The sequence below is a fragment of the Cyrtonyx montezumae genome, unplaced genomic scaffold (genome assembly GCF_038088225.1).
Source record: "Cyrtonyx montezumae isolate F1298 unplaced genomic scaffold, pur_monq_1.0 scaffold_3, whole genome shotgun sequence".
NCBI classification, from domain to species: domain Eukaryota; kingdom Metazoa; phylum Chordata; class Aves; order Galliformes; family Odontophoridae; genus Cyrtonyx; species Cyrtonyx montezumae.
Window position 1 is genome coordinate 160,542,640 of NW_027072034.1, and position 15,247 is coordinate 160,557,886.

Sequence of the window (15,247 nt, forward strand, 5' to 3'; positions counted from 1 at the left end):
GGAATGCATCTTTATGAACAAAACACCTAAACACAGGTGACTGTGTAGACTGAAGAAAGTAAAAGTAGGGCAAAACCACTGTGCATCTCATCTGTGTGCACTGGGACCTTGGATCTATCTGGGAGCTGAAGAGGAGGCATTACAGTGTTCCAATGCATGCTAAGAGTGCAAGAAAAAAGGTGGTTTAATAGAATTGACAGTGATGTATTGGGTTACTGTAGGTATTTGTGTACTAAACTGAAGCTCCAACACCTTTTCTTTAAGCCCAACTGCATTCGTTTCTTGGTACATTGTGTTTTGTTTGATGTTTTCATCTTTTCATTGTAGATGGCCTGGAAAGGAAGAAAAAAGTGTCTGCAAGCTTTGGCTGCTGTGTGTAGCCAAGGTCTGAAAGGTACTCATTCTTAAATCCCTTTCTCCTGCTTTGGTCTGAGAGCAAACAGTGTTTGGTCTGTGTTGGAAACTGCAGTTGTCATCACTCTTTCAGCTCAGATATGGGTGTACAAAACTTTCTGCTCTGTCCTTCGGGTCATTTGTTTGCCATAAAAACCCAAACACTGAGTGTATATGGAAAGTCCCATCTGAGCTGCTCCTCTAGGACATCTTTTCCTGAGATACCTTTTTTTTTTTTAACAAAAAAAAGTTGTAAAAACTTCAGAATGTTATAACTTCTGATCTGAGATTTTAAGTGCACCATTGTGTGGTGTGGATGCTCAATTAAGAGCCTTGTTAATGATGGGTGTTATTGGACATACCTATGCAAAGTGAGTTATACTGATGATGGGCGGACTGCCCCATGGGTGTTGCTCATCCCATAGATTTTCCACCTGCTCGTGAGTCACTGTGCATTGTCTGCTGACAAGGAAGAGCAAAATTGAACTTGTTCTTGAAAAACATGCATTTCTAGTAAAGAAGGAACAGAAATCCACAGGTGCCACGGGGTGATCTGCCCCCGAAACAAGCACGTGGGTCTGGAGGGGCACTGTTTATTTCAGATTGAGCTGTTAACAGGAGGGTGGGAAATCCAGCTTGAAGCCACACAATGGCTCTTCCCCTGTGCTACGTGAGGTCATAAAGTCATCGAGTTGGCTTGAGTTGGAAGGGACCTCCAAGACCATTGCCTACGCCTTGTTCTGATCCCCATCCACTTCAGTGCTTCAGTTTGCAGTTCAAGCACAGCTCGCTCTGCCTGTTGTTGTGGATGGGCGTTGCTGCCTCAGTTCTCAAGATCAAGGTTTGACTATTTACAAAACTCTTTAAAAACAGATAGCAAAATGAAAAAAAAAAACAAACCAACCCATGCAAGATGTGACCTTGATGAGTAAGAAGTACGTTGTGGGGTATTTCTGCGTGCTCTTGGTATCTGCTGTAGTGGGATCTGGTGTAGGGTTGGAAGGAGCTCTGCAAAACAGTGCTGTTGTGTAGGTGACTTTGTTGCACGAGGTGCCCACAGAGCAGCTCTGCCTTTCTTTGTTTCTGCTCTGATGTTTCACGCTTCAGAGAGCTCTCGTGGTCCATGTAGTCCTGATTGCAGGGAGCAAGATCCAAGATTTTCTGTCCTTGTCCCTCTCACAACCCCCAATACTTTTGTAATCCAGATCAGTTGGTGCAGTGCCTTGTTTGGAGAGGACTTTGGGATTTTTGTTGGAGACATTTCAGTGTGAAGTGTCTATTAAAACAGTTCTCAGCACTCTCATTTCTGGTAAAGGGGAACAAATTGGATTCCATTTCCAGAACTGATAACTGTCCAGTGCCAAAGCATCTTCAAATTCAACCCAGTTTAGCTCTGAGTTTACCAGCACAATAATATTTGCTTTGACACTTTCTCCCTCCCCCCATGAAGCTCTTCATCTCATTCAAAATCAAAAGCTTGAGCTGTTTCTGGGTTTCTCATAAATGAAAGCTCTTGCAGGAGCTCAGCTGCTGACCTCCTCTGCATCTGTCTGTTTTGACTACAAACATGTCGTATCCCAGGGGCTTTGCAGCCCGTGGAGATACTGTGTGTTTTGGGTTTTGTGCTGCTGTTACTGAGGTGGCAGTTTCTAAATGACTGTGTAGGTTTCTTGGAGTGGAAAGAAAAATTATTTTGGTAAAGCCTACAGAAATCTCGTGCAAGCTTCACTTGTGGGAAAGGAATATTCTCAGAACAGTGATGTCTTCGGGAAGCCAGAAGTGGTGAAGTATTCCAACTGCAGGAATGTAGGAGAGGCATCCTGCTTTCAGGAGACCTGATGTACTCTTGTTAAATGCCCATTTGTGGTCAAATCTTAGACTTGGTGTCAGGTGTAGCACATGTTGGGAGCCAGGCTCTCCATTCTGTGGTTTTACAGCTTTCAGATGCTTCTTAAGTCCTTACAAAGAGAGGAAATCAACTGTACCAAGCCCAACTGGAAAAAGAAACGGCTGTGTTTTCTCCTTCTGCTGTTTCACTCCAAACACACTTGAAATTTCTCACTTGTTTGAGAAGTTTGATTATTGTTTGTATGTTAAATACTCCGTTCCACCAGTATGTACAATCTCCATGGTAACAAACTTTTCCTAATGGAAGTTGTGGCTTTGCAAACACATCTCATTGCTCAATTTGGAGGCAGGTGCGTGGCCATGTAAATTAACACTGTTGTCTTCAGGGCTTCTAGATGTGACTTTGGTTTCTCCTGTGACTGTAAATGTTGACGTGTTGAATTCTGTGCCATGCAGCTCTGACCTGGTGACTGAGGGCACAAGGTACCCTAATTGTTTCCCTTTGTTCCTATCAGATGAGCATCTGTATGGTCACTAATCACAGATACTGATTGTGGACTAACTGCACTTAAATGCTCTTCATTCGGTGTCCTCTCCTTAAAGATCATAGAATCTTCTCCAGGCTGAAAACCCTCATCTCCATCAGCCTGCCTTCATAGCAGAGGTGCTTCAGCCCTCTGAGAATCCTCATGACTCTCCTCCAGACATGCTCCAACAGCTCTGCTTTGTTCTGAATCCCTTCCACCAGGTCTGGTTCCTTCCTTTCGCATTCAATAATCTTGTCCATCAGCTTCTTCTTTCCTTGACTGATGCTAATGCAACCCTCACACAGGACAGTTTCAAACAATTTCTTTCCATCATAGTTCTCCCAGGACTGACCAAACCACAGAAATAGCTCTGAATAGCTCTGCTGTGATGCAAATCAGAAGGTGTTTCTTTGATTCTGTACATCTTCTCATCCTGCCTCACAATACCTGGTAAAATGAGGGCCTGGTGCTTGCACATGTCATGTTTTAAATGCAAATGAACTGCACAGTAATCAGCAGTGCATAGCTGGAGTTGAGCTACATTGGTGTTACCTGCTGTCAAAACGACACTAATTGTGTTCTCATCTAATCTGATTGTGAAGGATAAGCTGATTCCAGTCTTTTTTTTGTTTCTCCACAGCAAGAATATGTATCTGTCTGCTCTCTCTTTTTCTTAGCAAACTGAAACTTTTCAAGGGAGCAGTATGGGGGGGGACAATGAGTTGGGATAATGAGTTGCTTCGCCTCCTGGAGGATAAGGGTAGTATTGCTCCACCAGTGATGAGTGGGATGCACCTTCCATTGCTTGGTGGTCATTCCCTTCACTTCTGGAGGGAGAAGACCACTTGATTTGAAGCCTGGAGTGTTGCCTTCATAGGAAAAAAAGTTGACTCTGAATCAGTTGATAGCATATAACTCTTGAAAAATGTCTTCTGGGAAACAAAGCTGACTTGTCTTTTCTACTTTATGCTCATTTCTCCAGTTTCTTGGTATGAAGTTTAGTGCAAAACAGCCAGCCAGAAATCATCAGGAGCAAACCAGGCTGGAGGAGTGGCAGCTCCTTCTCCCCAAATGTCCCAATCCCACCCTTGGTGTGTGGATCAGTCCATGTGGCTGCACTGGGAAAGTGCCTTTTGATGGAATTTCTGGTTACAGGTATGTTTATCTTGGGGGAAATTTGCCACCTTTGACCTGAAATGAAGAAAGGTGAATGCAGAGTAACTTTTAAAATGTTCATTCTTGTCTGGTTTCTTTGTAGCTGCACTAAGAAAAAGCGAGTGAGTTGTTTTTTTCTTAAAGAGAAACTGCATTTCTAACGAGAAAGCAGTGTGCATATCCAAACTAATAGCACAGCAACCCAGCATAGGTTCCTCTTCAATTATTCATTTGTTTTTCACTAGCTTATAGAGCACTTTCAGTTCCAGTAACCGCTGCCATCTTGCTGTGAGTGGGACCTCTTTGTGGTGCACTTCCCCTTCTCTCTGCTGTAGGATTTAGGTGAGTTATGCTGAGGGGTTCTCAGACAGACCCCATACAAGTGAAGGAAGATCTGGATTTGTCTCAGGTGCGTGAGGACAAACTGCACATTCCCTCAGTGCTTTCCTGACAGCACTGTGGATGTCTCCACCAGAATTCATACAGTGTGCTTGCACCAGAAATGGATATGCTGTGTGCCAAGGAGCACTGAAAGCTGTGGCAATGAGAATCACTTGCTTGGGGAGAAAACCAATGGATTTTAATAATCTCAGTGCTGTTAGCCTAAAGTTCAGCCTGGGTTTTTTTAAATTGTTTGAGTTTGAAGAGACCATTAAAAGTCCATCTAGTCCAACTCCCCAGCAACAGAGACATCTGCAGCTCAATCAGGGTGCTCAGATTGCTCAAAAGTATTTTCAGAGTGATGCTTGTAGCTGGAAAACTGATTTACCCAGGCTCAGAACTGAGGTGACTTAAGTGATGGGACACTTTTTGTTTTTTATTTAGCTTCAGTGTTTGCCAGGAAAAAAAAACACTCAGTCCTGTGAACAGACTGACCATCTGTTGGCCACAACATGCATCTGGGATTTGGGGAGATCTGGGGGTAAGGCTGTATCCAAACAGAGCTTTTCATTCCTGCAGGATTTCTCCAGATCCATGGCAGTGGGTGGCCTCGTGTGAGGCCACGTGGGAGGATGAGGGAGTGGGAATTTGACCCTGCAAGAGGCAGACCCACAGCAGTTGCTCTATTTCTGGCGTGCTCGGGCAATCTCTAACCTTACAGATTTGAAGGGTTTTGTGTGGTTGGGGTGTTTTTTTTGCCTTTTTTTTTTTTTTTTTTTTGCCCATTCTGCTTTGGGACAAAATGCTTTAAATCTCTTTTGATTCTGACCAAGGCAACGATTTCCTCCGAGCTCAACCCCCTGAACAATAGAGCCTTGATCTTGATAGGGGGCTCTGGATGTTACTGTAATGCTAATAGGTAGCACAGTTAGCCTTTGGGCTTCTGGCATGTTTCAAGCACTGTACAGGGAGCCTGTAATCAGCTGCAGGAAAAATTCTCTTCTGTCTCTCTCCTAGCAACCTCTTCTGAATTGATATTTGAAAATAGGCTTTGCTTTCCATGTCATCCTCTAAAATATTTTCAGCACTTAAGTGAAAATTCCCTGAACAGACGTGGGGCTGAGATGATTTGTCTTCAGGTCCTCAGGAAGGGAGTCCTTGGTTGCTGTAGTCTTAAGGTAATGCTTTTGAAATCCTTATCTATCAGCAGTAGGAACTTGTGTCCAGGTTGTGCTCTTTTCTCCCAACTTTTACACTCTGTTCATCACAAAGTCAAAGTAGAATGCATAGGTGATAAGGAGGCCGTTAGTTGCCTGGATTTGTAGGAGCAAGCTGAGAATTTTGGAAGGGATTTCACTTTTATTATTCAATGTTTTAGCAAATAGTATGAGTTACAGGCTGGTTATGTAGCTCTGATCTCACTCCAGTATACACAGATTGTGTGCCCTGTCCTGGAAACAAGGCAGACTGCTCACAGCAGTGGAATCAAGGATATTCAAGCCTTCATCTATTAACTGATAGTTCTTTTTCTCCTCATCTACCTAACGAGTGCATCAACAAACACTGATGGGCACAGAGAGTTCTTCTGAACAGAGTAGACTTAGAAGGTACAGATCTTGTCTGCCTCTCATGCTGTCCCCAGCTGCAGGTCACCAAAGCAGTGCTTTCCTGGGTCCAAGATGTCTCGTTATAACTGCTGGCCTGTTTGGAACAAGATTCATTTGGGATTTGTTTGTGAGGCTTTTCCTTATGGAAAACTTCCATCTGAGCTGAACAAATGGTTGGGTCAGAGCTGGCATTCTTTGTTCTGCTATGCATTGCCATCCGTTGTAGTGGAGCTTTCTCTACAATTGTGATCCTGCAAATGTTTGAAGTGCTTTTTGCTATTCCCCAGTGCTTCTTCCTTTTGTTAGAGGTTTCTCTGTTAAGTTTTTGGGGGGGATAATAAAGTTAGAGGAGCCTTTGGGTCAGCCTCAAGTTCTCCTGGAGTGTATTGCTGAGATTGACCTTCTTTTGAGGTCATTGTGATCTTATATCATGTCAGTAAACAATGCCACTGTTCCTAAACACATCTCAGTGCATATTCCTTTGTGAATCGAACACATTTGTTGTTTTCTTCTTCTTAACTGTGATTTTAGGTCCTTGTCACAATAGGGAGAACAATCAAATATGGCACTGCATCACTCGCTAATAGGTTTTCTAACCTGGACTTCAGTCTCAGTGCAGAAAACTATTTATAATCAACATTAACTTGTGCAGCTGAATAATAGCATGCATGCTGCAGCTGCTCAAGAGTTTGCTCTGAACATCAGGCTTGGAGAGCTGTTTTTTATTAAGTGGTACTTGATTTAGTCCTAACTAAAACCATTTGTATTTAACTTGATCTGCAAAGCTGCTGTAAGTGTTAACATACTTCAGTAGTAAACGTTTCACTCTTGGGCATCATCACACACAAAGGGTTTGTGTGAGAGCCTCTTCCTGAACGTGGAACATTTATGCATTAGAGGAGTGCTTAAGGAATTCAGACTGTATTTAAAACACAGTGCTTTGCTGCAGGGTGGTGTGGAAGGATGTGGTGATAAGCATCCCTTAACGCCAGGTCTGGAACAAGCTGCACAACTTGGCTGCTGAGCTGTTCTGCACAAACCTTTAGGGACGTGGTGGAGAAATCTGGCTTTTAGCAGACAAATCACGGGCACTTGGGGCAGAAAGGTTTTGATCTGCCCTCTGTGAGCTGCTCTGGGTGACAGCCAGGTGCATTGAGTTCCTTGCTGCTAAGCTATAGAGCAGAGCAGCTAGAAGAAATCTCCTGATCCCAAACAAACTGCTGTAAACCTTTTTCCCCCTCCACATGAGAATAAGCTAGTTGCAGCCAGAGTCTTTTGGAGCCAGAACTGTGGGAAAGCTCCAATGTGAGAGTCGTTATGCATCAGGAACTGCTGTAAGTCCTGATGGACACTGAAGATGAAACTTGGATCTCCTGTGTACATGTACAAGTATGTGTGCGTGCTTCTGGGACACTTGGGGATCCAGGAACCTCTTCCCATAGGTCAAAATACGCAATCGTGCCTGGTGATGAGAATTACTGGTTCCTGCTGGTGGGTCCCAAGCAGTTCCTGGTGTGTCAGGAGCATGTAAGGTGTGTGTTGGTGGCCATCCCTTTGTCTCGAAGCTGGGTTGCCTCAGAGATGCAGAACTGAAGCAATCTGAAGTTCAGGAAATCTCTGATGTCTTCTTCCTCTATTTTTTTTTCCAGTACTTCCCTCGTAATTCATATTAAGGTTATCGATGAAAGGTAATTGCTGTAGGATATTTTTCACAATCCATTAACCCTGATTTGTAGCAGAATTCTTCAGCAAGCTTGGATGCCAAAACATCACTGCTAATTGTATTAACTGAGCCTTATGTGGAATGGAAATCTCTCTCCTTTCAGTTTGTATTCCCTTCTTTCCAAAGTGCTGGTGCTTTGATTCTTTCCTTTAGATGTTGAAAAATACAGTTGTTCTTTTAGCACTCTGATGGTGCCTTAGAATCTCACCCTTCTACCATCCCTCTGAAGATGCTGAGTTTTTTGGTCTTGCAAGTCAAATTAACATGAGATTGCTGTAATTTGCATGGTAGCTGTGGGAGGCCATCTGACAGCACCGAAGGCGGCCAAGTAGAATGGAATTCATCAGCGCTCGCTTTTGTCAGAGGAGGAATCAAGGAGAGCTCTGCTTCTCTAATCCATGCAGGAGGGTAAACATCCAGCATGAGCAATGTGTCAGGATGCTCAAATTGCATGTTGTCAGGTACTTGGGATGTTTGGGCTTAAACTGTTCGGTTTCGCAGGTTTTCAGCAGGTTACTCCTCTCTTGAGTGGATGGTTTTGTTTCTCAGCTTCAGTGTTTTCCTTTACTCGATATATCAGGATTGAGAGCAAGCATGAAGTCACAATCTTAGGAGGACTCAATGAATTTGTCGTGAAGTTTTATGGACCACAAGGAAGTAAGTATATGACCCATCTCTTCTATGAAAACAAAGCTAATTGTGCATAGTGGGGGTGGGGGATATAGAATCATTACGGTTGGAAAAGGCCACTGTGATCACCAGGTCCCAACCATCCCCACAGTGCCCTCTAAATCATATCCCTAAATAGAGTCATAGAATCATTAAGGTTGGAAAAGACCCTTTTGATCACCAAGTCCAAACACTGACCCATCCCTGCCATGCCCACTAAACCATATCCCTACATAGAATCATTAAGGTTGGAACAGACCCCTGTGATTGCCAAATCCCAGCTATTAACCCCATCCCCACTATGCCCACTAACCCGTGTCCCTCAGTGACACGAAATGTCCTTCTGGAGCAGAGGAATAGATAAGCAAATCCAAATGGGGGTGAGATGTCAAGGAGTGGCAGCTCTTGAGGGTTGATCTCTCAAGGGTGGGGAAGATGCAGTGCAGATCAACCACCCCTTGGTGCTGAGCAGCTTTGGATGTTGACCACCAGGCCCTCTGCTGAGGCCTTCAGCACTCCTCTCATTTATCCTTAGCTCTTCCAGACCTGCCTCAAATTTTGCATCGCCATCATCTGAATGTCTGTGGAGTTGGTAATGACGATGGCTTTTCCAGTGACTAGATTACAAGTCAGGTCTCCAGCATGTCTTAATTTAGCAACATCTCTAAAGTTAAGTAGCTTATTCCAAACTCTCTGCTTAGAATAAGGCTCTTGGGCCTTTGTGCAGAGATCTTTTGCAGTATAAGTTAAAACTGAGTATTTCTTGTGAGACAGTACAGGCAGAATGCTTTTACCCTCTGGTGGGACGTGAGAATTCCTCCAAAGATGATTTGTTTATTGCTGTAATTCTATTTATTCTCTCCAGAGTTATGAAGCGTGTCTAATACTGCATTTCTTTCCTTGCAGCACCATATGAAGGTGGAGTATGGAAAGTTAGAGTCGACCTTCCTGATAAATACCCTTTCAAATCCCCATCTATAGGTAATCAGTAATCACTTTCTGTCAGAATCTTGAAGTGCATGGGAAAGAAGGCAGGGGCTGAAGCTGTTGTCCTCTTGGAGGAGGTGATGCCTGTGTGGAAGAATATAGAAGCAGGGACCTATCAGCAGAGGAATTGCAGCTGGCCAGACTGGTTGGACCTGTTTTTGAGAGCAAATAGGAAGTTTGATAAGGAAATGTTCTTTAAACCGTATCCATATATCTTTGTCCTTGAGTAACGGTGATCTAACACAGATGCCTTCTAGTACCAAACTCTTTCCAATCATTTAGGCTGTAAATAGGCACTATTGCTTGAAAAACTGGAGCAGATGTATGAAGGCTCAATTCTAACGTTCTGGCTTGCAGAGTGAGTGCTGATAACCCCATGATTTGGCAGTTCTTTTCTGGAAGGGTTTACTTGTGGCTCTAGGCATCAGAGGGGACTGAAGAACTGGGAGTGTTGTGGGAACATGACTGTATGGGGTGGACCAGATGGGTCCCATCCAATATCAACATCCTGACTTGGAGTTGATGAGTATTGGCTCCCTTCTTAAAATAGACATTAACTTAAGAGTGCCATCTATTTAAAATCCTGTGTGAGTGTGACAAGTAATGTCTGCTTCCCACAGTGAACTGTGCCTCTTGGGAAAGAGAAGCACTGTTTTCACCCGACCTTTTACCTTTTTCTGTTGCAACCTGAACTGAAGCACAGCAAGTGTGCACACAGCTGAGTAACAGTGCAGGGCTGCTGCAGCTATGCTGACCATTTCTGCTTCCTCTTGAGTCAGCCCTGAAATCTCTTATAAGTCTCTTAAATTGGAGACAGTTGGAGATGCACACTGTGCTACTCGTTGCAACTCATTATCTCCTCCCCACCTCTCCTTGCCACAAACAGATGCAGATCAGGGCACTGCCACACTGACGGTCCTAAACGTGAGCAGGCTGCAGACAAAACCCTAAACTCTGGTTTCTTTGTTGTTAAATGCTTTGCTGCAAGTCTACTGAGGATAGTTTTTCTTTCTTCCTGTGTGTATTTTGAATCAAACTTGTTGGTTTAACACAAAAACAAAGTTTCTTCCCTGGGAAGCCAACACATCTAAACAAAGCTCTTGTGCCTTTGTATTGCTTTTGATTTCAGCTCCAGTTATTCTCCAGAAGGAGGTAGGGTTGACCTTTTGGTGATTTAGCTTTAGGGTGTTGGGGTATGGAGGTGTTAAAGGCAGCCTGGGCTGAGAGCTGGCCCAGCTGCATTGCATCCCTGCTCTTGAGTTGCTTTGTCCCTTCTAACATCTTCCTTTTTTAGCACAGCATCTTTTCATCTATTCCCTACCACCTCATTCTGTGCTCAGCAGACCCTCCAGCATTGCCTTCCAAGTCCCTGTTTGTACAGCTGAGAGCACAGCTCCTCTCACTGAGCTGCCCAAAAGGCTGAATGCTGCTGCAGGGCTGCATCACTGGCACCCAGGAGAACATGCTGGTTCCCTCCTGGGCAGAGCAGTGTGCAGCTTAGGTTTCAGGTTGAATAAACTGTCGATGCTAGATGGAGGGCTGGCATTGAGCTCAGCTGAAAGGCAGAGGAGCTGGGGGAACTGGGAGCGTTAGGACCCAGGGAAGCTCCCCACCAGCTGCAGGAAAATGTTTGTTTTTCATTGTCTGATTCTGTTTCAGCTGCTCCAGCTCAGCTTATCCTGGCAGCCAGGGCCAAGCAATGTCTCAGCCCCTTCCTCTGGGCCGCTGATTTCTGCAGCACTGTTCTCCTAGGGAGACCTGCAGCTTGGGCTGTGCAGATAACTCCAAGCAAGACTCTAGCCTGCTGAATCCAATGTGAAGCAAGCTCAGGAGTGAGACAAGGTTGTCTTCTCTCCCCATCAGCTGAGAGCAGTTCAAGGAAGCATGAGTATCCCAACCCAGATGTCCTCGAGCAGTTTGAGCTCTGGATAACACAGTGTAGGAGTTAGTGGGGAGGAATTTGAAGGATTTCTCAGATGGTAGAGCCACAGAGTGGACAGAAAGGTCACCTAAAGCATACACATGGCTTGTCTGCAGCCTTTCTGTTCTCAGCATTGCAAGATCCCACTGCAGCGATGACACGCAGAGTTCAAACAGTCTGTGTAAGTCACTGGGATGTATAAAGGATAGAAAAAAATCAACTTCGCTTTCTTTAATACGTTACACTTTTATGCCAAAGCTTAAAGCAGGAGCACTGTTCTTGCAGCTTTCCTTGTTCCTGTAGAGCTGTAGGCTAACATTTTCTTTCAGTCTCAGAAATTCTAAATGCAGTCTTGAACATAGCACTGGCTTTTTGCAGCAAATAACATGATGGCTGGAAGCATATCCATCCATTCCAAGAAAGCCACTTATGAAAAATGACTGCTAATCATTGCACTCTAATCTCTTCCAATTGCTTTTACCCCAGTGTGGCTCTGGGTATGATGTAGGTGAAGCCTTAGCCCAGCACAACTTTGTGTTCCTTTCCAACGTGTGCTGAATGTAGCTGAACAGAAGAGGCTCTTCAAGTGGATTTAGGACTTGTGATGACATAGTGCTTTTCTTAAAGTGTAAAAGAGTGGTGGTCTTCTTTGCCTTTGAGGATGCTGTGGTCTCTTGTAGGAGCCTTTGTCCACCTGCTGAATCTCTGCTCCCTCATCCTGTCCACAGCTCCCATCTCAAACACACGTGGCATTTATTTCCTGTTCTCCTCTGGTTGGTAATTATTGCTGTAGCCCATTAAATGATGCCACCTGAGGGACAGTGCTCTCCTGACAATGCACATAATGCATTCATAGAGCTAAACCACCTTGGGACCTATGTGAAAAGAGCAGTTCCTATGAGGGTTTCCAGGGTGCAGCAGCTTTCTGGTATTTCTGGTAGCACCTGTTCCCTGCTCGGGCTTTGCTGTGCCATTCCATATTACCTAGGTGCTGGATGTCTTTTCCTAGCAAGAAAAAAGGAAAAGGAGAGCACACATCTACACAGAACACTGCTCTCATTCTGACTCTGAGCTTGAGTGCTCCTGTTGAGATTAATTCTGCTTACGGTCACCAAATCCATGTCTTCAAAATTCAGACCTCCTGAACTCGATCAACATGTTTGTTAAAGCAAAGCCAACCCCCTGGAAAATAACCCAGTCAGTTTTTGGAACTACTGAACACTGTTCATAATGCTTTTGTCAATTAATGTAAATAGCCCCACATGCTTCTGAGGGCACAGAGTGCTCCCTCACTCAGTGTTTGCTTCCATCTTTGCATTTGGATAGACAATATATTTCAAGTTGTTTCTCATTTCAGCTGGTGCTGCTTTGCTGCTTTCTTCTTCCCTTTGGGATTTGTTATCTTCAGGGGGAACTCTGTGCCCACTCTGTTCCTGCTTTTCCAAAGGGGAATTGTGACATGGGAGCTCAGAGCAGTACTTTACAGGAACGCTTTGTGTCAGTTTTGCATGTTTTTAATCTGCCCATATCCCTGCCAAGAGCTTTTTGATACCACAAACACCGAAGGAAGAAGTGCAGAGTGTATCAGAGCAGTGATAGTGGGCACATGGGAGCCTGAGTTCTTAATCTGGGAGCAAGGTGGTGTTTATTTTATTGCTAAAATCCACAGGAATTTTAGGCAGAAAGATCTGATTTTGTAGTAATTGAATATCAGAGTTTGTGTACAGTGTGCTCAGAGACCTCAATTTCTCCAAAAAAAACTTCTGCATATTTATACACAGCCCTCATTTTCCTTCCATCTCTCTTCTCTGCAGGTATCTTTCCTTTGTGTTGCACTCATCTCACAAGCATTTTCCAAAACAAAATGCCTGGTGTGCACACGTACACACACTTCCAAATGTTTTGTAGGTGTGTATGTCTCTTGAGAAGAGATGGTGGCAGCCATATAGGAACAAGACAGTGCTCAGCTCCAGCCAGGATCTGCCAGATCTCTCCTGCCCTGTGCTTGACTTCTCTTTTCAACCACAGCTGCTATTTTTCACTTCCAGCTCCTCTCTGGATTGCCTTACATTTTGCTGCTTGGAATTTCATGTGCCCGTTGATCCCGATTCTGACCCATAAGCGATGGGAAAACGTTTGTTCTCCCAAATGCACTTATCTTTGTGCACAGGGAAAGATGAGACACCTGAAGGTAATTGGTATCCCCATCTCCACTCCGCTCTGACGCACGCTGTGCACCCTCTGTGGGTTTCCTGCTACAGTCAGAGAATGAGAACAGGCTGACAAAATGGGGTGGGTGTTTTCAAGCCTGACTTGGCACAGATTCACCACCTTCTGTGCCACTCTGGGCATCAGGTGACGATGCACCTAAGCAATGAGATGAATTGATTTTTGCTTTGTGCTAGTTTAGCTCAGGAACTGGTGCTTCTGCCTTTCTGTTCCCACTAAGCGATTTGCACTGAGCAGAGGGCCCAGAGTTTACAGCTCTTACGCCATTTCCAACACCTCCAGACGTATTTTTCTGTCCTGATATTCCCCTCGTGAAGCTGCTGCCAAATTATTTATAGTATTGTTTTGAAAAGCTCCTAAAAGTTGAGTGCTGTAATATAAACTGTCCTTCTGTTAGCGAGCTGATGTTCTGCAGCCCCTCCTGCCACTGCTTGATGAATGCCTTCACAGTTGGTGCAGATGATATTTGACTCAGTGAACTGGATGAGCTCCTAGCCTCCAAATTTAATTGAAAAAAAATATATATATATATATCCTTTCATTTGCTGGTGAGAAATTACCGACCTGAGAGTGCTGGACTGTGGTGGGCAGATCTGGGATTACTAAACCATCAATCCCAATCTTCAAGCAGAATGCAGGGAGCACTGGGACACTTGTACTCTCATGACCTCTCCTCCATCTCCTACCACAACCAAAAGCAGAGGAAAAACCCAGCTCCTGACCTTCCCATGCTGTACACAAGCTCTTCTGGGGATGAGTTGGAGAAGGCCTCTGTGGTCATCAAGTCTGTCACCCCCCATCACCTCCGTGTCCCCAAGTGTCACAACTCCTTGTTTCTTGAGCCCCACTGGAGATGGTGACTCTCCCACTTCCCTGGGCAGCCTGACCCTTCTCAGAGAAGAATTTTTACTCAGATATATACGTGTGGTGTCCCAGTTGTTCAGGCAGGAAAGTGTCCAATTTGCTGTACTGTGTGAGCAAGGAGAGCCAGCACATGGGTGATCCAAGGTCAGTGCAGGAGTTTGGTGGGTGAGCTTTGCTTCCCACTGGAATATATCCAGCTGCAGAGCTGTATGGAAGTTATGCTCTGGCAGCACCAAGAGGAGGTGGACAGCCTGCCAGCTAGCTGACTTTTTACATACAAATACCCTTCTCTTCAAAGACTTTGTCAACCCAAGGGCTGATTACTCCAGGGCTATTGCTGAAATATCACTGTTCCTGAAGGTCAGCGTCTGCATATTAGACCCAGTATCTCCCAGCAGTGGAACAGATATTTCTGTTGTATAACCCCTTTGTAAATGTTTTTTTAATCCTTTTTTTTTCCCCGTTATCACCCAAAGGCTTTTTGTCAGTACAGATTTAATGCAGCCTTGCTTTACCTTCAGACACAATCCTGGATCCTCATGTCCATACAGAAAAGGTGGGCTGCAGTCCCTTTGCTGCTGGAATCCCACCCAAACATAGGATTTTAGGGCTGGATGGGACCTTGAAGAGCTGTGGGATATAGCAGCAGCAGAGGAAACAAGGAGTGCAGGGAGAGGATGTTTGTGCTCTTTCTTGTTAAGCAGCTATTTAACGTGAGCAGCTTGAGACCAAGGACAGCTCGAAGGAAAGGAGTGTTCTTTGCCTGGTAAACGTAAAGGTGACAGAGAATAATAATCTCTAGTGCAGGAGCTGCTTGATCTCATCTCTGAATGTTGAATCTGGCTTGAATGCTGGAGTGTGGATGCAGTCAACCAAACCCAGTCAGGTTTTCATGTGGCACAGCCAACTGCAGCTGACTGTGGTGAAAGATGAAAGGAGGTAG

The 15,247-nt window shown here is 44.6% G+C and overlaps 1 protein-coding gene across 1 annotated transcript in view; it reads left to right on the forward strand.

The window, feature by feature from the left end:
• Positions 1–15,247, forward strand: part of UBE2H (ubiquitin conjugating enzyme E2 H) — a 41,935-nt gene that overhangs the window by 14,577 nt on the left and 12,111 nt on the right. The window contains exons 2-3 of the mRNA XM_065743878.1: positions 8,215–8,291; positions 9,210–9,284. Of these exons, the coding sequence (XP_065599950.1) occupies positions 8,215–8,291; positions 9,210–9,284 (152 nt within the window). The remainder of the gene's footprint in view (positions 1–8,214; positions 8,292–9,209; positions 9,285–15,247) is intronic.